This window comes from Anolis carolinensis, chromosome 6 (genome assembly GCF_035594765.1).
Source record: "Anolis carolinensis isolate JA03-04 chromosome 6, rAnoCar3.1.pri, whole genome shotgun sequence".
Lineage (NCBI taxonomy): Eukaryota > Metazoa > Chordata > Lepidosauria > Squamata > Dactyloidae > Anolis > Anolis carolinensis.
The window spans coordinates 87,829,468-87,852,757 of record NC_085846.1 but is presented as its reverse complement, the minus strand read 5'-3'; the positions used below and the strand labels follow the sequence as shown (position 1 = coordinate 87,852,757).

The 23,290-nt window shown below is 41.0% G+C and overlaps 1 protein-coding gene across 6 annotated transcripts in view; it reads right to left on the bottom strand.

Annotated features, from left to right (window-relative positions):
* Positions 1-23,290, bottom strand: part of dgkb (diacylglycerol kinase beta) — a 328,171-nt gene that overhangs the window by 244,836 nt on the left and 60,045 nt on the right. For 4 of the 6 annotated variants that reach the window (XM_008112613.3, XM_062984283.1, XM_062984280.1 and 1 more), the window contains exons 3-9: positions 22,551-22,627; positions 21,642-21,662; positions 18,821-18,974; positions 16,924-17,061; positions 7,145-7,194; positions 5,504-5,578; positions 3,709-3,828 (exon numbers count right to left, since the gene is read on the bottom strand). In XM_008112613.3, the coding sequence (XP_008110820.1) occupies positions 3,709-3,828; positions 5,504-5,578; positions 7,145-7,194; positions 16,924-17,061; positions 18,821-18,974; positions 21,642-21,662; positions 22,551-22,627 (635 nt within the window). The remainder of the gene's footprint in view (positions 1-3,708; positions 3,829-5,503; positions 5,579-7,144; positions 7,195-16,923; positions 17,062-18,820; positions 18,975-21,641; positions 21,663-22,550; positions 22,628-23,290) is intronic. The other 2 variants (XM_062984284.1, XM_062984282.1) reach the window with 1 other exon arrangement.

Here is a 23,290-nt window from a genome sequence, read left to right as displayed (position 1 = left end):
TGATTCTATGGTCAGCTTCCATTAAGGATTCCTTGAAACGTGTTCACTCAGGTTGAAAAAATAGCAATTTTTTTATTTGTGGCTTTTCACTTTTGCGGTGACCTTGTGGAAGGCTGACAGTACTATCATACTCTGAAACTTAAGTAAGGGTAATCACAAAGGAGCGATGCCTTTATTGGCCAATAAAAATGCACAAAACATTATGCAGCCTTCCAAGGCACTTTGTTTGGTTTAACCCTCAGGTAGTAACAGAGGCTTGAAAGGATTATCTCAAATGACAGATAAACTTTTTACTTACTGTCTTTCCCTATTAAAATGGCCACTGCAGCTCCCTGATGCTTGAGAAGCCAGATCTGGCCACAGTGGTACATGCATTCGTTACATCCCGTCTGGATTACTGTAACTTGCTCTATGTGGGGCTGTTTCTGAAAAGTGCTCGGAAACTTCAGCTGGCCCAAAGAGCTGCAGCCAGGTTGCTAACTGGGGCTGGCTACAGGGAGCGGACAAAGCCCCCCTATTCCAGCAGCTCCACTGGCTGCCATTCTGTTTCCGGGCACAATTCAAAGTTCTAGTTATGATCTTTAAAGCCCTAGACGATTCAGCCCTAGACCGCATCCCCTTGTATGAACCTGCCCAGACCCTGAGATCTTCATGTGAGACCCTTCTCTTGGTCCCACCTCCATCTCAAGCTCAGTTGGTGGAAACAAAGAGAGCGGGCCTTCTCGGTGGCTGCCTCTCAACTCTGGGACTCCCTGCAAGCTTTTAAAGATGAATGTTTTAAAGATTAAGTCAGGGGGGTGCTGAGGTGTTTAACTTTGAATATGTTTTAATGGATTTTATCTGGGAATTTTTAATACTGTTTATATTTAATTCTGTGTTGATGTTTGCATATTTGTATATTTAAAATTGTATGCTAAATTGAGGACCAGAGAATTTTAGTGGAATATGTTGCAATTTTTAACTTTGTTGGCTGTGGTTTACGTAACTGTGTTATCTGTTTATCCATTTTATTTTATTTTATATCGTAATTTCTGTCATTTTAATTTGTTTGCCGCTTTGAGTCCCACACATGGGAGAAAAGTGAAGAAAAATAAATAAATAAATATGCTAATGCTTTTGTTAAGCCACTTTGAATCTGTTTCATGAGAGATAATTGGGGTGTAAATAAATATTAATAAAAACATGAGGAAAGAGAGGGAGTGCTGACTTTCTTCGGTTTGGGCAAAAGAGAATGGGGTGGGTGCTTCTCACGTCTACCTCTTGTTACTATCTTTGCACTGGGTCCCTCTTGCTCTTCTCCCATCTCCCATGTTTTCATTCTTTTTCCTCATTTATGTTCCCTTCCTTATCTCTATTTGTAAAACAGGCATTTTAAGATCAGTGGTGCTATTTTCACATTTTAAAAAAACAGTGAACAAGGGAGAATTATATGTGCATTATGTTCAGTACAGTTTATTCCTAAGAATGGAGTCCGTACAAGACAATGAAAATGATCTACTTAACCATCCTTCAGTTTTCCAAGTTTAGCATGGGAGAGTACCACACTCCCAAAAGAAAAAGAAAATAAATTTTACAACAACTGGATATGACTATAGACACCTAAATTAAGAAAAAACAGTTATGAATAGTGAATGACCAAGTGGTTCCTTTGAATGCAATCACCAAATGAGGAAGTCTGAAATGGAACAAAATACAAATATTATTCATGAATATTGGACAAATCCGTATGCATGAAGTTGTATGGTAACTACTTTAAAATTAAGAATGAAAAAACCTACTTCAAAGTACAGGCCAATATTGCTTAGTGGTAATAACTCTGTAAGGTTTTTAACTTTCTGTATGCAAACCATGTGCTGCACCCACTAGTATACAAAGCTCTACATACAAAACCATCTAGAAATCATATAGCTCCCCAGTTAGGGTTAAACTGCACCTCCCAGCAGCCGCAGACAGCATAGTCAATGGTGAGATATTGAGAGTCACAGTAGCAACCTCTACAGGGTCACATGATTCTCAACTGTGAACTAACTGAAAAATAATAGAAAAAAAGTATTTAACATAATTAAGTGTATAGATTTTGATCTGCTTATTGACTAATGACTTTTTACTGATAGCACTATTAAAAAACAACTTAAGAAAGCCATTCCGTTAAGTAAATATGCTCTACTTTATTAATTAAGTATAATTTCATTGTATTTCAATTGTTTTGCTCAGCATCCTAATTGTCAGGGTGTTATATAAATGCAATTATAATGAAGATTATTATTAGTATTATCAGACAATTTTACAGCTGTTTTGCAAGTGAATTTTCCAATTATCCCAATAGGAACGTCTGCAAAAAAGCTGCAAAAGCATAAAAAATTAAAATGACAATGGAGTATGAGAATAAAATAAATATTATTCACAATTGGACTGACTTTTTTCTTTATGTCACTTTAACATTTATACCTTTATTTATATTGGTTCCTTGATGAAGAAAACTGCTGAATCAGTAAGAGAATACATTTTAAAGGGTTATAGAGCTTTAAGAATACCAGCTTTTAAAAGAAAGGGAAACAGAATGCAGAGGTCAAAGACACAACAGATACATTCAAACAGTACCATCACAAAAAACTCCTTCATTTCAAAAAACCCAAAAAGGTTTCAGAGGGATCAGGGACAAGACATGCTCTATCTAGGAGGGAGATAAAAAAGCAGATACTACTGCTATGCTCACGTTCTTACTCCAGGAATTGCTATTGTTTACTCACAAATAAGGTGTTTTATGTTGGATCTAACAATCTGCTTTTTTTTCTAAAGACAACTAAAATGATTGAAGATTCTGTGGTGGAATTTCTTCTCTGCACAGGCAAACGGAGGAACCCTCCATATGCAAAACATGAAGGAGAAAGAACAGTTGCAAAGTAGGGGTGTAAAAATCTTCACTTACGTTTCCAATTCCCAAATGAAAATTGACCCAGAATCCATCTGCAAAGTGTCACAGAAATGGATGATTTGCAGACAAAATTCTAATCATGTTTTTTTGAAATACTATGGATTTTTCCACTGCTGAAGAGCTATTTTTGTGCGTGATAAGAAAATCTGTATTCATCCCATTAAAAGGTCATAAAGTGATATAGGGGGAAGTTTTCAATGGACTGAGATGACCCAGTCTTCTATGGTGTGATGAGTCAAAGCACAGTATATTCGAATTGTAAGCATCATAATAACCAGGTATGATAGAAAGAGTATGCATCCCGTCTCAATACAGTACGCATCCAGTTTTTAAAAAAAATATGGGATGCATACCGATATAAACAGATTATATCCCAATGTGATAAGGTCTGCACTGTTGATCTCAACAATGCTTTTCTCTTGATCAGAAATTATAGGTACATCATATGTTATAGCAACTGAATGAAGAAGCAAGACCTCTATTGGGAGATATTCACAATCATGTGTCTCCTATGGTTATGTAGGGTTCCCTTACAATATTTTTTAATATTCAGGTTTCTTGGGATGATAGGATCATAACTTCATTTAGCCTGAGAATAGCAGTTCTTAAAAGATCAAGTTCCAAACTAGCTATGTTGGCTGAAGCATTATTGGAGGACATAGCCAATGTGTTGATGGATCCCCACCAAACAAGATAGAAGAAATCTAGAGAATGGATAGTTTCCCTACTGCTGCTGAAATTTATCATCTGATTATAACTACGTAAGATCTTACATTCTCCAATCCAAGCAACACTAAAAGCGGGATAGTAGTCATTCCCCCCTGGATCCACTCCTCCAAAGAAACAGTGCCATCGTGGTCATAGTCAATTTCCTCCATCATCTCATGAAGGATCTGTTGAATTTTTAAAAAAAATAAAGCATAAATTAAAAGAAACATCATATTTCAAAAAAGTATGTTTACATTTTATTTATTTATTTACAGTATTTATATTCCGCCCTTCTCACCCCGAAGGGGACTCAGGGCGGATCACATTATAACACACATAGGGCAAACATTCAATGCCCATAAACACATCAAACAGAGACTGAGAGACACACACACAGAGGCAAGTTAACTTTCTTCTGAGGGGATGTTCGATTCTGGCCACAGGGGGGAGCAGCTGCTTCATCATCCACACTGACGGCACTTCCTCATACCAGGTCGTAAATTAGTTAATCTTGCCTCCCCACTTTTTTTATTAGTGGTACCTTATCTCCTACTTGATAGATGCAACTATCTTTCGGGTTGCTAGGTCAGCAACGAGAACAGTACCTGGCAATATGTAAAGCTCTTATTAACCAGGAAAATAGGAAGTGGGCTACTACACCTTATCTGATATCTTTAGAATGACATGAACATATTTTTGTATATAATACATAGAGGGTAAGAAAATGAAGCAAATGTTTTCAGAACTACTTCCATTTCCCCTTTTCAATAAATATTTACAGTGCAATCTGCCAAAAACCCTGTTAAAGTCATTGTGACTTGGCCTTTTGTATGTTTTTCTAATATTGTGGTATTAATGTGCCTTCCCCACCTTCCAGTAGTTAAAAAAATTACTATGAAATTGTAGAAATTTTGACCAGAAAAGTGGAAATTGCCCCATTTGAAAAATCTTTCCTTAATTACATATCTACATAATTAACTAAATTTAACAAAATAAGAATTGTTATTATTATTAAAAAATAGAAGATAAATCCTGGCTTTTTACAATCTTATATTCACAAGTAGGAATTTGTGGATATAAGTGTATACTATATTTCTACCAGACTTCATCAAAGCAAACTGGTCACCCTATAAAAGTTGTGAAACCCAAATTTCCAGCAGACCCAGTCATACAGGCCAACAAGAAAGGGTGACAATAGCAATTCATAACTATCATGGAGGCTGACACATTCCCTAGTATGTTATTAATTCTGCCAGGATAAAATTCTCCTGTGAGTCCAAATTTAAAAATAGAAGTAGAATGAGAAGACCTCAAAGAGTAATATAATGTATAGCAGTGTAAAATTCATCGCATCATGAAATCTACGTTTTTGCTTTTATACAGCTATTAAAGTTGTCACACTTGTCTCTTCTGTTGCATCTGACCACCAGAATAAAAGCCATTTGCACTGAAAAAGATGCCTTCCATTTTAAAACATTGAAGCGGGAAAAAGCATATATCATGACCAAAGTTTTTCAAATTTTATTCCTATATTGAACTCCATGGTTTTGCATCAATGTGGCATTGAGGGCTGTGTGGTGGTAGTGGGAGTGAAGAGGAATGGGTGTGCTTTTTTGTGATGTGTGCTGGGGAAAGCATTTTATTTCGTTGTACAATGTACAATGGCAATAAAATTATTCTATTCTATTAGGGTCACACCGCTTCCCTTCTCCCGTTTAATCTCTAGAAGTGTCCTTTTCATTTACTCTTCCGTCCCCTGTCCCAAGCCACCTCACTACAAGATCTAAATGAAATTATTCAAAATAGTCTTTACATACTGCCATTATTAACAAAACTATTAGCTTCAGGAAAAATGCTTACCGGACTGAGTTCAGTGATATCCCATTCAAGATATTCTGCAACATGCATCATTTGAGTGATGATGTTTTCCAGCTCCTGGGCATGAAAACAAGATGCAAAAGGCTTCTGAATTAAACATAATCACCCATAGCTTCCATTGCCATTCTGAAATTCAAGTGAATCATTTTGATGCAAACTAAAAGGAGAATTTTATACTGGGACTTTTTCTTGTAAAACAATTATTTCAAAATTCATTTTCTCTTATAGAAATTTCAGAAATGCAAAGAAAGTGGGGGCACAAAATCAAGCAAGCTTATACAACTGGAGAAATTAAAAGTTTTGGACACAATTGTAGTCTAAAATATCTGGAGATTTCCAGATGATACAGCTCTGTTCTGGAGTCAGTATTAATTACAAACTTGACACACTGCTATTTTTGTAAAGGTGCACATTAAATAGGAGCCACGAGGATCCCTGGAATCCTAGGATATTTCCCTGCTGTGCTCCAAAGAAAAATGACCTTATCCCCAAAGTCTGTATATTTGTGTATCAAGATAAGTTCTCATTGGTTCAAATGGGGTTTCCTTCAAATGTAAATAGCTGCTTTGATAAGAAGACAATTTAATGCCCCTCAACCTTATAGTTCTGCAGCTGCTATGGCTGTAATATTTTGTAAAAAAAATGACATAACACTTTTATTGCATGCATGCAAGTCATATTTCATCTACATTATTTATTTATTCATTCATTCATTCATTCATTCATTCATGTCATGCGAGTACCATCACAAAACACAAACTTCAGTCCTCCAGGTGTTTTGGAAGCCCCAGCCAAGTCTTCCAGATTGGCTAACTCTGGGAACTGATGTGCAATCTAAAAGACCAAAGTTTTGGAACTACCACTTTAGACTGGTATTTGACCACTGTCCTGGTATTTGATCACTAGCATTAGGACAGTAGGAAGGAAACCAATTTAAGTAAATATTGTTTGCTGTGCTTCTACTTAAAAAAAATTTAGAGAGATATATTTCTACAAGTTGCTTTCTTAAATTGATTTCTTTTCTTTTATCTTGACTCCAAAATATATTGTTGGTGCTAGGGGAAAATATTTTGATAAGGCTCCAGTTTGTAGTGCTTCATCCTTATTTGGCAGTTTTCTGTTCAACAAATTATTCTTTTCTAGAAATTGCTCCAATCTCTCAGGAGCAGATATTCAGATTTTCAACCAATTGCAGATGGAAATGGGAGGGTAAAAAGCATCATTGAGGGAACAAAAGAAAAGTTAGAATCCAAGCCATTTTGTTGAGCTTATATGCAAATGCTGCAACGATCAATATTAAATCCTAGAAATTTTTAGGATACTTTAGAATAAGTAGTTACTGCTAGGACCATATCACTGATGAGAAAAATATGCTTATTTAAACACACCATTCAAAATTAGCTGCACTTAAGTACTCACTGAAATCAGAGGGGAAAGTCAGCCATAACTCAACAAATGCTATTGATTTCAATGGGAACTAAGTTTAAGTAACATAAAGAATCCATTTCAATAGCTTTGATTAAGTTGTCTTCAGTTGACATGAACATCTGCAGAGATTTTCAAATATAGAATTTTGGTTTAATTGTTGAATCAATAAATGTTGCTATTAATAAATAAAATTACCGAGCTGTCCAGGAAACCATTTCCATCTGTGTCATACAAGCGAAACATAACTAGAGAAAAAGAAATATTGAAAACATTATTTAAGGAAAAAATTGACACGTATTTCAATTTGAATCTTGCAATAAACAATGGTAATGAGAACAGCTTGCGTGAACGAGTCTTGCTTTGCCAATAAGATCACAATTTCTACATGATATAAATCCTTCAAAACTCCGCTCTTTCTCTTCCACATCTTAATATGCAAGAATGAATTCCTAGAGACACGCCATGCAAATACTATAAAATAAACTCACCTGAATAAAATATCACCCCAGCCACCATCAACACCTTTGAAATATTATCTGTTTTACTGGCTTAGATATTTTAGCTATGTATAAATAGCCACAGGTATAAAAAATGCCTGCCTGATCTCTCAACTTGCAATGAATCTGATTCACCAGCAGATAGAGCCTATTGTCTACATTTCCACGGCAGGGCACAGTAATAATCTACATTGCTACCAAAGCTTCAAAGTTGAACAAGCACAACTATAACTTGTAATAAAATCAATGTGCCGTGAAATGCTTAACGGTGCACAGGTTATGCTTAGTATGTTCAATATTTTCTATTTTCTAACAGGTTTCTTTCCTAGGTATGGTAACCTTCCTACTTTATCTACTCTTTGAGCATGCTTTTAGCATTTTGAGATGGGGAGTACTTGCACTCTTATAAGTACTACTCATTTCTTTGCACTCTAACTAAATCTGAACCATTTAAATTTTACATTTGTCAAACATGTCTCGGAGTAGCACACATCAACATTTGATAATAATACAGTTCAGGTATACTGCACTTGGCCCTTTTTCTTTTAAAGCTCTTTAAAAACAGGTAAGAAGCAGAATGCATTTCATTAATTTCATATGGATTAGTATGGGAATTTCAAATCAAATACTAGGAAAATACAAAGCAAATACCATCAAATGACGAACAGCACAGGGAAATTTGGCATTAAAATGGATTATAGTACTAAAATGGAAGTGATTGAATATAGATCTGGACACTATCAAACACTGATACATACTCTTACACTTCTTTCAAACATGTAATAGCTGTACATTCAGTAACAGACATTTTCACAATATCAGAAAATCTTGCCTGTGTTACATTAATGCAGACAGAGCATCCCTTGTCCAGAATTCTGAAATCCAAAATCATCCACATGGATGGTTGAGGTAGTAACACCGCAATTTGTCATAATTCAATGTACACAAGCATTGTCCCATGCACAAAATTATTAAAAATATTTAGTATAAAATTAATTTAAAGTTTTTTGTATAGGTTGTATGTGAAATATAATTTAATTTCATGTTTAGACTTGAGTCCCACTTCTTAGATCTCTCATCATGTAGTTTTATGGCCCAGTTTTATTGTGTTTTAGCGTATTGTTTATTGCTTGTTGTTTATACTGTTTTAATTGTTTTTAATTTGCCTTTTGTTTTGTATTGTTATATTGTGTGTTGAGGCCTTGGCCTTTGTAAGCCGCATCGAGTCCTTCGGGAGATGCTAGCGGGGTACAAATAAAGTTTAATAATAATAATAATAATAATTACAAGTATTCCAAAATCAGAAAATTGGAAAACTGCATTTCAAATAAGGTATAATCAACCTGTTACTCCGATTGGTTATAATGGTCAATATTCCCATTTTTATAATGATCCTGTTTCTCATTATGTCTTCTCTTAAATCTTCTTCAATAAATAATTTAACAAAATATTGTGTTTTTATTCTTTTGTCTTCTCAATGTAGAGTTATAAATGATGAGCATATTCATTTCGCTTCTTCTCCCCCTTCCCACAAGCAATTAAACATACCTTACTACTTTTTCTGCGGTGTTCATGCTACTCTTTTTGCCCCTTATCCATCTCACATCAGGCTCATACACTCCACTCCTATTCAAAGGCTTCCACTACAATTTCAGCTTAAATTCACTTTAACAAAATATTCAAACCCTTGACCACAAGTGCACAACTCACACCTCCCTTGACACTTTAAATGGAACCAATTCCAATGACAATAAATGGATTTTGTATATGCTGATTTTCCCAGTGGGTCTCTGGGCCAAGTAGAGAGAAACTTATGATCACCCCCAGTGATCCTCATATCAATTATACCTGGATGCTCTCCGTTTCCCCTTTCCCCCCCCAGAATGACAAAGGATTGCTGAAGTGTGTGCATGTATATGGACAGGTTGCTTACCTGTAACCATGTTTCTTCGAGTGTACTCTGTGAATTCACACTAATGGAGAAGCTGCGCCTGCGCAGGTTCCGACGGAAACTCTTCCAAGCTGAAGTTCAAATTTTGGCGGTAACCACGCCCCCCTTCCCAAGGGGCATATAAGGCAGCCCCAGGCGCCCGCTCTCCAGTTCCTACGCCGCCAAGGCAACGAGAAAGGGAGAGGTTTGCCAGACGGGAAGGAAGGGCGGGTTTGTGTGAATTCACAGAGTACACTCGAAGAAACATGGTTACAGGTAAGCAACCTGTCCTTTTTCTTCGTGTACTCTGTGAATGCACACTAATGGAGACTGACACGCTAAGGTCCCGGATGGTGGGACAAGGCAAACTCGACAACCAGTGAATGTCCAAACATAAGTTTATTAGGACACATTGAGATAACAGTCCCAAGAGACCAGTGCAAAAAGTTGTCCGAAAGGACCAGTGCAATGCAAACATGAGCATAGTAGAAGAGAAAACATAACATATAGAAAATTATTCAATAAACATAATAGAAACACGCAATTGCGTATAGTGCATATAAACGCTCTCCCAGGGGGGAGAGGGGAAAAAACATCATGCCCTTTGACATACCCGCCAGGGTCAATAAGGCGTTACAAAGCAACAGAGCAACTGCTCAACACAATCAGGGAAAAACATATCCCCAGAGGTAGGTATGGGGAGAAAAACTGGCACATAACTTGAAGGAGAGGTATAGAGAGTCACCTGCGGGTGAGTATAGTCAGGATAGGCAAGATGAGAGTACTGATCTTGCGAAGGCCGAGTCCTTTAGGGCTTTATTGTCTAGCCTGTAGTGAGAGACAAATGTAAGAGGGTTCGACCAGATTGCCGCTTTACATATAGAGTCAAGCGGAATACCTCTAAGAAAGGCGGTCGAAGCCGAGAGGCCTCTAGTCGACCTCGGACGGATGGATGGAGGAGGAGGGCGCTTGGCTAGTTCGTAGGCCAACTCAATGGCCTGCGCAATCCAATGGGACAGCCTTTGGGAAGAGATGGGGTTACCCAACTTGTCCGGGGCATAGGCGACAAAGAGTCTTTGAGTCTTACGGATGTCCTTGGTACGGTCCCTGTAGAAGAGGAGTGCCCTGCGAACGTCGAGAAGGTGCAGTTTTTGCTCGAGAGGAGAGGGGTTAGAGAAGAAAGCCGGTAGGACAATGTCCTGATTGAGGTGGAAAGCTGACACCACCTTAGGGAGAAAGGTAATGTCCGGGCGAAGAACAGCGCGGTCATGGTGAAAACGTAGGTAAGGCTCATCGACCCTGAGAGCAGCAAGCTCGGATGGCCGTCGCGCCGACGTGATTGCCACTAGAAAGGCCAGCTTCCACGAAAGCAATCGGAGATCGGTCGAGGCAAGCGGTTCGAAGGGAGCAGAAGTGAGTTGAGAAAGTACAAGTTCGAGGTTCCAGCCCGGCGTAGGTGGTAGCGACGGTGGGCAGATGTTGTTGTAGCCTCGGAGAAATGTTTTAATCAAGTGGTGAGAGAAGAGAGATGGCTGACCATGGCGTTGAAAAGACCAGGAAAGAGCTGCGAGATAAGCCTTAATAGAAGCGAGAGAGAGTTTGTTCTCGACGAGGGTCATAAGGAAGTCGAGGACCACCGATACCGAGGTTGGAAAGGTGTCGACGTTACGGGATCGAAGGAAGGCGTGAAAGCGAGAGAGTTTGTAGGTATAAGCCTTGGTAGTAGACGGCTTATGGGCTGCTCGAAGAACATCTTGCAGGTTCTGCGGAAGGGAGGCTAGGTAAGAATCCTCCATGCAGTGAGATGAAGGGAAGGAAGGTCCAGGTGAAGAATTTGGCCGTCCTCTCTCGAGAGAAGGTGCGGCGAAGGAGGTAGAGGGCGAAACGTTCCTCTGGAGAGACGAAGAAGGGCTGGATACCACGGTTGGCGGGGCCAGGCCGGAGCTATGAGAATCGCTGTGACCGAGATCGAGAGGAGTCTTTCGAGAACCTTCGGTATGAGGGGAATCGGTGGAAAAAGATAAAGCATCTCCGCTGACCAGTCCAGCAGAAAGGCGTCCCCTAGACAGCCGGGGAAGGAGTTCGGGGGAAGTCTCGCTCCGTAGCGGGGTAGCTGAGCGTTCCGGGGAGACGCGAAGAGATCCAGAGTAGGCCGTCCCCAGTGTAGGAACAGATCGTCGAGGATCTCGGGATCGAGCTTCCACTCGTGAGAGGAAGATGTCATCCTGCTGAGGGCATCCGCCAAGTCGTTCTGGGCACCCGGAAGGTGAATCGCGGAGGCCTGTACGTCGTGGGCTATGCACCAAAACCAGAGACGGGAGGAGAGGTGCATCAACTTCCTCGAGCCCGTACCGCCCTGTTTGTTGATGTAGAATACTGCTACCAGATTGTCCGATTGAATGAGGATGGACTTGTGACAGATGAGGCGGGAGAAAGCTTTCAGAGCTTTGAGAATGGCGAGAAGCTCGAGGAAGTTTATGTGGTTGGTCCTCTCGGATGGGGACCAAAGATCCTGGACCGTTAGACCGCTCATGTGGGCTCCCCAAGCGTAGGTGGAGGAGTCCGTGGTTATGGTTAGCGAGGGCGGGGTTGGATGAAATGGAAGGCCCCTGCACACGTTCCGGTGAGACGTCCACCATGAAAGGGACTGGCGGACGATCGACGGTACCGACAAGTACTTGGAGTTGTGGTGGTAGAACGGCTTGAAAGTGTCTATAAACCACCTTTGTAGGACCCGAAGATGCAGCCTGGCAAAGGGGGTCGTGAGAACCGTGGAGGCCATGTGGCCTAGAAGGACTTGAATGGCACGGGCTCTGACCCTCCGGGCGGATCGACATAGGGCGATCTGGTGGCGGAGAGCTAGGAATCTGTCGAGCGGTAGTGAAACAGTCTCTGCGACGGAGTCGAAGAGGGCTCCGATGAACCGGATTTGGGTCGACGGGGAGAGATTTGACTTCTCGGCGTTGAGTTGGAGGCCGAGAGATTTTAGAAGACGCAGCGTGAAGGAGACGTGGCTTTCGAGAAGAACATGGTCGGGCCCGACCAGAAGCCAGTCGTCCAGATAAGGAAAGACCGTGATGCCATGTAGCCTGAGGTGGGCCGCTACGGCGGCGACGACCTTGGTAAAGACCCTTGGAGCCGTGACAAGACCGAAGGGTAAAACGGTAAATTGGTAGGTTTGGTCGAGAACTTTGAAACAGAGGAACCGTCTGTGAGCCTCCCGTATCGCCACGTGGAAGTAGGCGTCTCGTAAGTCTATGGAGGCAAAGTAGTCTCCCCGCTGCAGCATCGGGAGGATAGAGGCAATAGAGACCATCCTGAATTTGGAAGGGCGAATGAATATATTGAGGGCCCTTAGGTCCAGAATGGGGCGTAGCCCGCCCCCCCTTTTTGGGACTGTAAAGTATCTGGAGAAGAAACTTAGAGGATCCAGTTCGGGAGGGGAGGGACGGATGGCCCCTTTGGCCAATAAGGCATCGATTTCAGCCAGTATCTCTGGAGAAGGAGTTGAACAGAGAATGCGACCTGTAGGTGGGAGCTCTGTGAACTCTAAGGCGTAGCCGTCTTGGACAATGCGAAGAACCCATGCATCTGAAGTAATGGATTCCCACCGACTGTAAAAGGGGGCCAGGCGGTCGGCGAAGGCACAGGAGGGTCGAGGTAGCGTGGGCTCTACAACGGTAGCGGACGAGGAGCTTTGGAAGGGGATGGCGTCAGGCACGCCGGTGAGCCTGCGGGGGAGCGGGGGTGGTTCGACCGCGTTGCTTTTGCGGATGAGGTCCCCGACGAGGTTGGTGATGGCTTTGATTGTTCGAGCCCGAGGGCCGCTTGAAAGAATGGTGTCGGAAAGATTGTGGCGGGAAGCGGCGGAAGCGGTGAGGGAACCAGCGGGTGCGCTGTGGTTGCGGTTGGTCGCCACATTTAGACGCAAGAATTTTAAAGTCATGATTAGACTTGAGCTTGTCGTCGGTACCGGAGTTAAATAGTCCGAGTGCATCAAAGGGAAGGTCCTCAATGACCTGTCTGGAAGATGAAGAGAGACCCGAAGACCTCAGCCAGGCGTGACGACGGATGGATATCGCGTGAGCAATCATTTTGCCCGCAGTATCGCCTGTATGCTTCGCCATCTGTATTTGGTGGTGGGCAAGCGAGTCAGCTTCCTGTTGGAGGGTAGTAAGGACGGAGCGGTCTTCGTCCGACAGCTTAGTGAAGAAGGGCTGTGCCTTCTCCCAGATAATTTGTTGGTAGGCGCCCATGCAAGCTGCATAGTTTGCCATCCGGCAAAGCAAAAGGGCTCCAGAGTAAAGTTTTCGACCCACGGCGTCGAAGCGCTTCCCTTCTCTGTCAGCCGGAGTGTTCGACTGACGACCTGAGGATTGAGAGGCCTTGACGACCAGGGAGTTGGGGTCGGGGTGGTGTTTGAGCCACTCCAAGGTATCATCGTCGGTACGGTACCAAGTCTCGATCCTCTTCGAGGTCGGAGGAATGGAGGAAGGGGTTTTCCAGGAGGCCTGGATAACATCCAAGAGATAAGGCAGGAAGGGGAGTAGCGTGGCCGGCGGAGCTTGGGCCTGCACCCTTTTGAAAACTGGATCAGACACTGCCTTAGAAGTCTGTTTGATCTCCAAACCCAGGGCGTCGGCCATTCTGACCATTTGATCAGAGAAAGCACGAATATTGTCAGTAGGAGAAGGCGGGTCCGCCTCATACGCATCGTGAGGAGGAGAGAGGTCGAGACCGAGAGAGACTACCGAGGCAGAGAGAACAGAGTCTGGGCGGTCAATGTCAGCATCTTCCTCCTCAGGCCCTTGGGGGGACTGAGGGGGAGAAGAAAGCACAGTCTCAGGGGGAGGCATGGCCTCGCGAGAAGAGAGTGCCTGGAGCCGAGAATCCTTAGAGGCTGAGGCCTGGGCCGCTCGAGCCAGGCGAGCCGTTTGTCTACCACGCTCCGGTGTCGAGGTGGGAGGGAAGAGCTGTTGGCGGGAAGAGTGAGGCGGCGCAGGCGGCTCCGGTACCGGCACCCTGACCACCGTTTGGGTAGAGTGGTGGGGTGAGTCCTGCAGCTCCCCGTCGGATAGGGGGTGCAACGGAGATTGAGAAACGTCTCTAGGCCTCTGGGTTGGTACGATAGGAGAAGACCTTCTCGAGGAGGTTGCCGAGGAGGACAGCGGGTCTCTCCTTGAGGAGGCCGAGGAGGAGGAGCGCTGAGTCAGCCGTTTTTTTGTCGGCGGTTGCTTGGATGCAACCCTCAAGGACTTGCCAGGTGTGGGAGGAACCACAGCTGAGTCAGATTGCGCTCGACGAGACTCCTCGTGAGCCCTCTTAAAGGCTATCTTAATGGCAGAGGAGGAAGGCGGGGAGCCGATACGAGAGCGGATCGACGTCACCGAAGCCAGAGAGCTCGACGTCGAGGAAGGCCCCACCTTCCCGGAACGGGTCGATACAGTAGCCGTCGTCCCAGTACACGGCGGTTTTGCCGGTTTAGCAGTCCTGGAAGTCCTGGACGCCCTGGACGAGACCGAGGAGGCTTTAGTTGTCGGAGGCTTGGCTGTTGGCGCCGACATCGCTCTCAGAGCTGAAGAAGACGACGCACCCGACGTCGACGGAGTCGGTTCTGGCGCGAGAGACCTTTCGTAGAGCGCCGCTCTAAGCCTAGCGGCTCTGTTCTTTCTGGCCTGAGCCGTGAGAGCTAGGCAGAAACGGCAGGTACCGACCACATGAGCCTCGCCAAGACAGAAGAGGCACTTGGCGTGGCCGTCCGAATCAGGAATTTTAGCAGCACACTGCGTGCAGCGCTTGAAACGAGTAGTAGACATGCGAAGAGTCCGAAGTGAACCTTGCGGCGGAAAAAAAGGAACTGGAGAGCGGGCGCCTGGGGCTGCCTTATATGCCCCTTGGGAAGGGGGGCGTGGTTACCGCCAAAATTTGAACTTCAGCTTGGAAGAGTTTCCGTCGGAACCTGCGCAGGCGCAGCTTCTCCATTAGTGTGCATTCACAGAGTACACGAAGAAAAAGTGTCTGTACACTTGTGTGTATGAGCATATTTGTGAATGCCTGCATCATGTATGACACTCGAAGCTGAAAAGTCTGCATCCTTGACCTAAACTGTAGTCAGACATCATGATGCTCCATAAAAATAAGGCAGCTTCAAGTACAATGATTTCCAATTGGTTTGTTCTGATATTATAATTTAGATTAATTGGATTTTGTACAGTTCAGCCAACATGAGAAGCTGCAGTTAATCAAACTGGAAGCTCCTCCTTGCAGATTCATTGGCAAAAAAATCAGCATAGAATAATGCATGAACTAAATGAAAAAATTAAAATGTAGTTTGATATTATATAGAATCATAGAGTTGGAAGAGGCCAATTTTGAACCATCTCAAAGTGTCACTGATACAGCAAGATTTCTAAGCCAATTGTGATTCACTGCATTGCCCAGTGAATTACATTCCACTAAATTTTGGTGCTGCAAATTGCATAGTCTTAGTCACAGAATGGCAGTGATAAATTAGCTAATTTATCATGCTTTTTGCTTCTAATACCAAACTCAGTAAAGACTGATAGGCACACATAACCCACTTGCTCTTTCTGCAGCTTTCTATTAATTCTATTCCACCATGAATCTATTTATAAAGGTAAATCATGTCAGTTCACATATGGTTACATCAAAATGCCTTTTAGTTAATGGACAGCGTACATGTGCATAACAATTAAAGAGGTTCTCACAAGCATGCTTACTGACAGTGCATGTGGATTCCTGAATCAGAGTGACAGCAGAAGTCTGTACCAAACCAATGCTCCATGAAACTACTCCAACTAGAGACCACTTCACATGGCCCCTTCAGGCCGTGCCATTGTGCCGGCAGTCGTCAGTAAAAGGGAAGGCAAGCGGGGTGGTTTGTGGTGCCCTGCATGCCCTCCCTCCTCCCCTCATCACATGGATTGCAGAAAGGGCGGTAATGCGCGGCAACGCACATTTCCCCGCTGCTCTTTCCATCATCACATGAGGAAATTGAAAGGAAATGGAGCTACCCAAACTAGATTTTCCTTCCCATCATGGAGGAGAAAGAGCCTTTTGGCACTTCTACACTTTGGGAGGAATGTGCCTGGGGCCTCCGTGCATTGTGTGATAGTGAACAGCAGGCCCAGTTCTTGCCGCAATTAAAAGAAACAAAATGAGACAAAAATGCCCCATGTGAAGAGGTCCTAATTCATGAATCACTTAAAAATCTGGTTGTCAATCTTTTTGAAATATCCCAAATACACTGTTTAGAAGTAAAAAGCCATGAGAAGCATTTGACAATTTAACAGAAGAGAAAGTTACATGGGGTTTCAGGAATCATTCCATACAGCTGTTAAAGAAAAGTTCATCTATGAATCGTTATATCTTGAATGTAGATAAAGAACTAATGAAGCATTCATAACAGCCTTATGGCTCTAATTTGCAATGAAGAAATACAGTCTGTTGTTGTTAACAAGCAACAATAATGTTTAGCAGAAAGAATCTTTAAAACAGTGTATATTTGACTGACATAACATACATACATTCTAGTTTGTCTTCAGGTCTTCCTCTTTCAAGAAGGGAAAGATAACAAACAATATCTTTCAACTGGATCACATCTGGCATGTGCAAAGTTGAAGGAGTTGTGGGTCGGGATGTCACACTTTTAGCAATTCGCAAGCCTAAAATGACAATAAACATGGCAGTATTATATTGGACTTAAAATAATTGAAGGTTAGTTGTTACCAACAGTACTATGGATTTTGAAGAGGCACGAATACAGGGCGAAAGGAACAAATGTATCAAGAGGAAGACACATCAAGAAAACCCTTGTTGTGATGGCCTTCAATCCAAAAATCTATGCCATCAATGTGAAAGACCATGCAGATCCAGAAACAGATGTTCACAGTCATTTACGGACCCACCGCCAAAACTCTACCTCTGGAAGACAATCTTACTCAGCCACAAGTGATCGCTCATGATAATATTAGACTTATCTTACAAAGAAGCCTTTCTTGTAGCTATAGCATATGTTGACACCCATTTTTGCTATTAAAATGGGTTAAATCAACTAACAGTGCAATTCTATACCCATTTATTTATAAGACATTTAAGTCACTACTACATTCACACATCACAACAAACCATGATGCGGCTTCTTCAAATTTAGAATTGACCAAAAAAATCCACTTCTGCTAGCAAGCTAAGGCTTCTTAACCAGCCACAAAACTTAAATTATAAGTCATGGTCTATAAAAATGGCTTGTTTAAAGCTACCTTGTTGTGATGGTAAACGTTGAAATAATCACTTGACCCTGATTGGGAAAGACATACATTTCTTGTGCTATTTTGACTTAAGAAACAAATCATAGTTAAGACAACCTCAGGTTAATGTTATATTTGAGTAGACATACTTCTCACTGAATATACGTATAACTGCAGGCCAAAGATATGTAAAAGCTACATCATTCCATTTAGAGACCATTACAAATACCAGAATGTGACTTTTTCAGAATCACCAATCAAATTACCACATCTACACCATACTTTTCCCCATAAATATCACAAAACCTACATGAAATATTTTGATAAACTGAAACCTTTGCTCACTTCTCTTTTTAAGGCTGGATCTACACTGTCATGTAATCAAAGCAGATAATCCAGACTATCTTCTTTGAACTAGATTATATGAGTCTACATTGCCATATAATCCAGTTCAAAGCAGATAATCTAGATTTTATATGGTAGTGTAGATGGGTCTTAAGACTACTGTAATAAAAGGATGACACTAATATTTATTTGTTTCTCCAATTAGCTTTGAAGTAATTTCTGTAAAATAATTTCACTTTTGTGTGACTACCTACATTTTTATTTTTATTCATCAAGATTTAATTCAAATTCATAGGGGACGCTTGATAGTGATTGTGATTTTTTTACTCTATTGGGCCATTGAAACCACCACTTGAGATTATGAAACTGGTCAATACATCATGATCCTGGCCAAATTCACCAGGCTCCTGACTGCTCCACACACACACACACACACACACACACACACACACACACACACAAAACTTAAATTGAAAAATGAATGGAGATAAGATGGGAATGCTTAATATTTCCTCTGTAGTTATTCCAGTTGAATTCTTTGGTCTTTATATGTTTGTTTCTACAGTGGTTTCAAGATAGCATTTGTTAAGAAAACAAACAATTCAGCAAACTATAGTACACACTTGGTTCTCTATCTGTCTGTCTAGATTAAATTGAAAGATGCTATTTTCCTCCTCCAATACTTTCCTGTTCATTGAAGGATACGACAAGATGAAACAATAATGGGTTTTATTAAGTCTTAGAACAAAGGGCAACATGCTATTTGGCAAAAACCCATTAGAAATAATCAAACTCACCATCAAACATTACCATATTTTATCTGGTTACTTACCTCCTGGAAGGAGTGGGGGTTTGCTCTTTACAACAGGACTACTATGAGGCACTTTGTTGCCAAATGACATAAAGAGATGTTCAGAAAATTCTTCTGGAAGATCAGCCTCCAGGAAAGTCTTCATAAATAACTTGAAACCTTCTAGGTCAATTGTCTGTAGACACAAACAGGTAATTAGCCATGTTTGTACAGTCCTATATAAAAAGATATTTTGTAACATTTTGTCCATATAGGCAATAGCAGAAACATTAAAACAAATTTTTGATATAGTGGAAATGACAAGCCTGATGTTAGGCTTTAAATTTCTTTCATTCTTAATAACTATGGAAATATTTTCAGGTACCACAGTTCATGTCAAACCTCTTCAAAACAGGTTCATTAGATGTAATTTCAAATAGCTTAGAATCATTGAAACATAATGATAGACGAGGAAATGCACAAGTCACTGGGATGCTCCCCACGGTGATAAAACATTTGGCTATTAAAACAAGATTATTCTTAGGTTTGCTTTCTTTTTTTAAAAAAAAAATCTACCCATCCTTCTATGATATCTTAGCACAGTGGTTCTCAACCTCGGGTCCCCAGATGTTTTTGGCCTACAATTCCCAGAAATCCCAGCCAGTTTACCAGGATTTCTGGGAGTTGACGGCCAAAAACATCTGGGGACCCCAGGTTGAGAACCACATGTAGCACTTTGAAAAAAAAAATTCGCCCAGGACAAATCCTGATACTGTATAAGGATTATTCACTAAATGAAGACTTCAAAGGTTTAACTCCTTTTACAATCAATCAATGGTATGGAAACTGTCCTTTCATAATATAGATCCATATGCATAATGGTTTGAGCATTCAATCAGGACTCTGGAGATCAAAGTTCAAATCTCCATTGGGGCATGGAAACCTTTTGGGTGATGCTGGGCAAATTACATTCTCTCAGCCTCAGATGAAAACAAAGGCAAACTCCTTCTGAACAAATCTTGCCAAGGAAAGATAGGGTTGCTTTAGGGTTACTGTGAGTCCAAAATGACTTGATAGCAGACAACAAAACAATTCATAGAAACAAGTCATTTTTTTATCTACAGCCAAACACTCTGAATGAACTGTGGCAATAGTAATATCTGGGGAAAGGAAAGAGGGAGATGCCTTTGATATATACGTATCATTTATACTAACTTCAACCTTATCTTTCAAAATGACAATTTTAGAAAAATATAAAGATATTTATACACACAATTTCAACTGGAAATTGAAAGTTCTGTCAGACCAGTTAATAATAACTTTTCATTACAAAAATGCAACACTAGAATACATAAGAACTGAAATGGAGAGAGCTTTTATTGTTATGACCTCTTGAAAAATATACTTGGATCACTTTTAATAAGGCATGCTAACTTAATTCTATTCTGTTTCACTGCTTGGTTTCTTGTGACAATGTCACTACCTTGATACTGAAAATTGGAACTCTTCATTGCCCTACTAGTATTCTCCAAACAATATTTAACGCTCATTCCAGTCCCTTGCTTTTTTTTCCTTTCCCTAATCAGCAACCCTAGTCAGGAGTCCCCAGTGTCACAATGAGTTAGACCGCTGAGCTGCTGAACTTGCTGACCGATAGGTTGGCGGTTCAAATCCGGGCAGCTCCCGCTGTTAGCCTCAGCTTCTGCCAACCTATCAGTTCAAAAACATGTAAACGTGAATAGATCAAGTTACCACTCCAGTGGGAAGGTAATGGCGCTCCATGCAGTCATGCTGGTCACATGACCTTGGAGGCATCTACAAACAATGCCGACTCTTTGGCATAGAAATGGAGATGAGCACCATCACCCAGAGTTGGACACAACTAGACTTAATGTCAAGGGGAAACCTTTACCTTTACTAGTCAGCAACAGCTTGTGACTTGCACATCAATGGAGGAATGAATCTGTTTTAGGTTTCATTGCAACGTTTAAAGAAAACATCCTAAGTACTGCATCCATTTTGTAGAAGGGTTCAGCACCCTGGATAGCTCCTTTTAAAGTTAAATCCAATCCAATAAACTATCACTGGGCCAATTGATGCGGAAGTCACCAGCCCAAGACTGCTAACAAGGTATTCTGATTGCTATCCCAACTATGCCCAACTCTGACTTTTCAAGGTTAATTGCCTCGTTTCCTTTCATTACACAACAGAATGAATTAGCAACTGGCATATAAAAAGAATTACAGAAGGCAAAATTGTTGGCCAAAAACAACTGATGGCGGTGGCAACAAAATCATCTTAATCTCTTTCACAATTTTATTATGAAGTTAAGCTCTTCAGTACATTGTAAGGATGACAGCTGCCAATAACAACTTCCAAAAACCACTGGAAGGGAATAGAAGCCATCACAAAAATAAAATCCTGGTCAGGGCTGATCAGCAACTGTCATGCTTTGTCCAAAAGCAAATCACTGCAGGAAATAAAAAAATTACACCCATCAGTCAAATTGAGCTGCGCAGAGAACCCATAATTAGGCAAAGGGCTGAATTGTCCAGTCCATCATGGAGGTTCCCAAGAGCTGCAATGGAAAGGAATTCTTGTTTAGCTAAAAAGCCCCAACATAATAATCAAAGGACCTCATGTGACTTCCAAACCAGTTTAGCTATCCTTGTTTGTGACCTTTCTTTTAGGGATACTTTTTCAAATGGGACATGTTTATCTCAATTTTAACAACTATATTATTTTTACAAAAGTATGACTAGAAAAAAATCAAAGATATTATTAAAATGTACTTCATAGTTGAACCAGACAAATCAATACTGTATTATTCTTCAGATATCTGAGGAAAAACAAAGATGCTTACTTGTTTAAGAATATCTTGCTTCTGGAGTGCATACAAAGAAAGAAAATACAGATATATAATATGAATGCAGTCATGCCAATTCTCAACTACATTCTTACAAGAATATTCTGAATTGTTCAGTTTTATTGCTAAGGAAGCAATTCTGCAGTGGGGGGAAAATCTCAATGTGTCTTATTAGTGCAACTGCAAAGCCATGGTTCAAGCACAAAAAGGACAAAAGTTTGATCATTTTTTCTCCCATGTAACAATATAAAAACAATGTGTTGTCGAAGGCTTTCATGGCCGGGATCACAGGGTTGTTGTATGTCTTTCGGGCTGTGTGGCCATGTTCCAGAAGTATTCTCTCCTGACGTTTCGCCCACATCTATGGCAGGCATCCTCAGAGGTTGTGAGGTATGGATGCCTGCCATAGATGTGGGTGAAACGTCAGGAGAGAATACTTCTGGAACATGACCACACAGCCTGAAAGACATACAACAACCCAATATAAAAACATTTAGATTTAATTCTGCCAGTTACAAATGTTCTCCTGTTTTATTGGTCTTGGGTAAAGACACGGAATTGTTGAGTGCTATGAATAGTTTGTTCCAACAGGGAGCACACAACCTCTTTACCAGATCTGCTGAATTCAACCACACAGAACAAACTGTTATTGAACATAACACAAAAATTATGTACTGGGGGTTCAGTAAGCTGTCAAAATCCTGCTCATGCCATTCACATATTCAGTACTCCATGGCTGAAAATGTACTTCAGTAACTTATAATATTTGTCAAAGTCCAGATCTTCTGGAGGAAAATGTTTTTAGAGGATGAACACATACTGAAACTACCTAACCCACAGAAAAAGAACACTAATTTCCAGCAACTGGTGCAACTATTTAAAGTTAAATAATGAGAGAAAAATTACCCCTTCTGGATTGTACTTTGCTAGCACACCATTACCATGGAATTCTTCCAAAACATCCTTAATTTTCTTTGTAGAATCTGTAAAAACAATGAGATCATATTTAACTAAACAGGCCCTAACCAAACAGTATGTCTAATTTGATACTTTCATCCAAATCATTGCATTTAATATCTATTGGAATAAACCTCATGAATTCACCCAACTTCCATACCTCTTCACTGGTTGTCTATTCTTTTTAGGTTTCAGCAATTCATGGAGTTACCCTAAGTCAAAAGGCAAAGTAAAAGCACATATACACACAAGCTTCTTTGCTTTGGAAGCCACTGTAGGTTTCTTATCATAAATAAGAAAAAAAAATATCTAAAATATCTTTTTTGCTTTAACTTTTAAAGCTTGACATGACCTAATTCCTTCTATTTTTCAGCACTTATTTCTTTTAACAACTTGTTCAGAATCTGTGTTTTAGAACTTCGGCAAAGCTGATTGGTTTTTGTTGTTGTTTTACTTGTGAATCATTACGATATGTGCACTAATGGAATCATCATCATCATCATCATCATCATCATCTTACTTATTATCATCATATTACTCATCATCTAATATTATTTTACACCAAGCCCAGTATAGTAATTCAAATATGAATGAAACTATGTTGTGAAAATCTGAATGCCAATCAGACATAGGTTGAAAAATTAGTCAAGCAGTTTTTATTTCAGACATGCATATGATCACATGCTCTC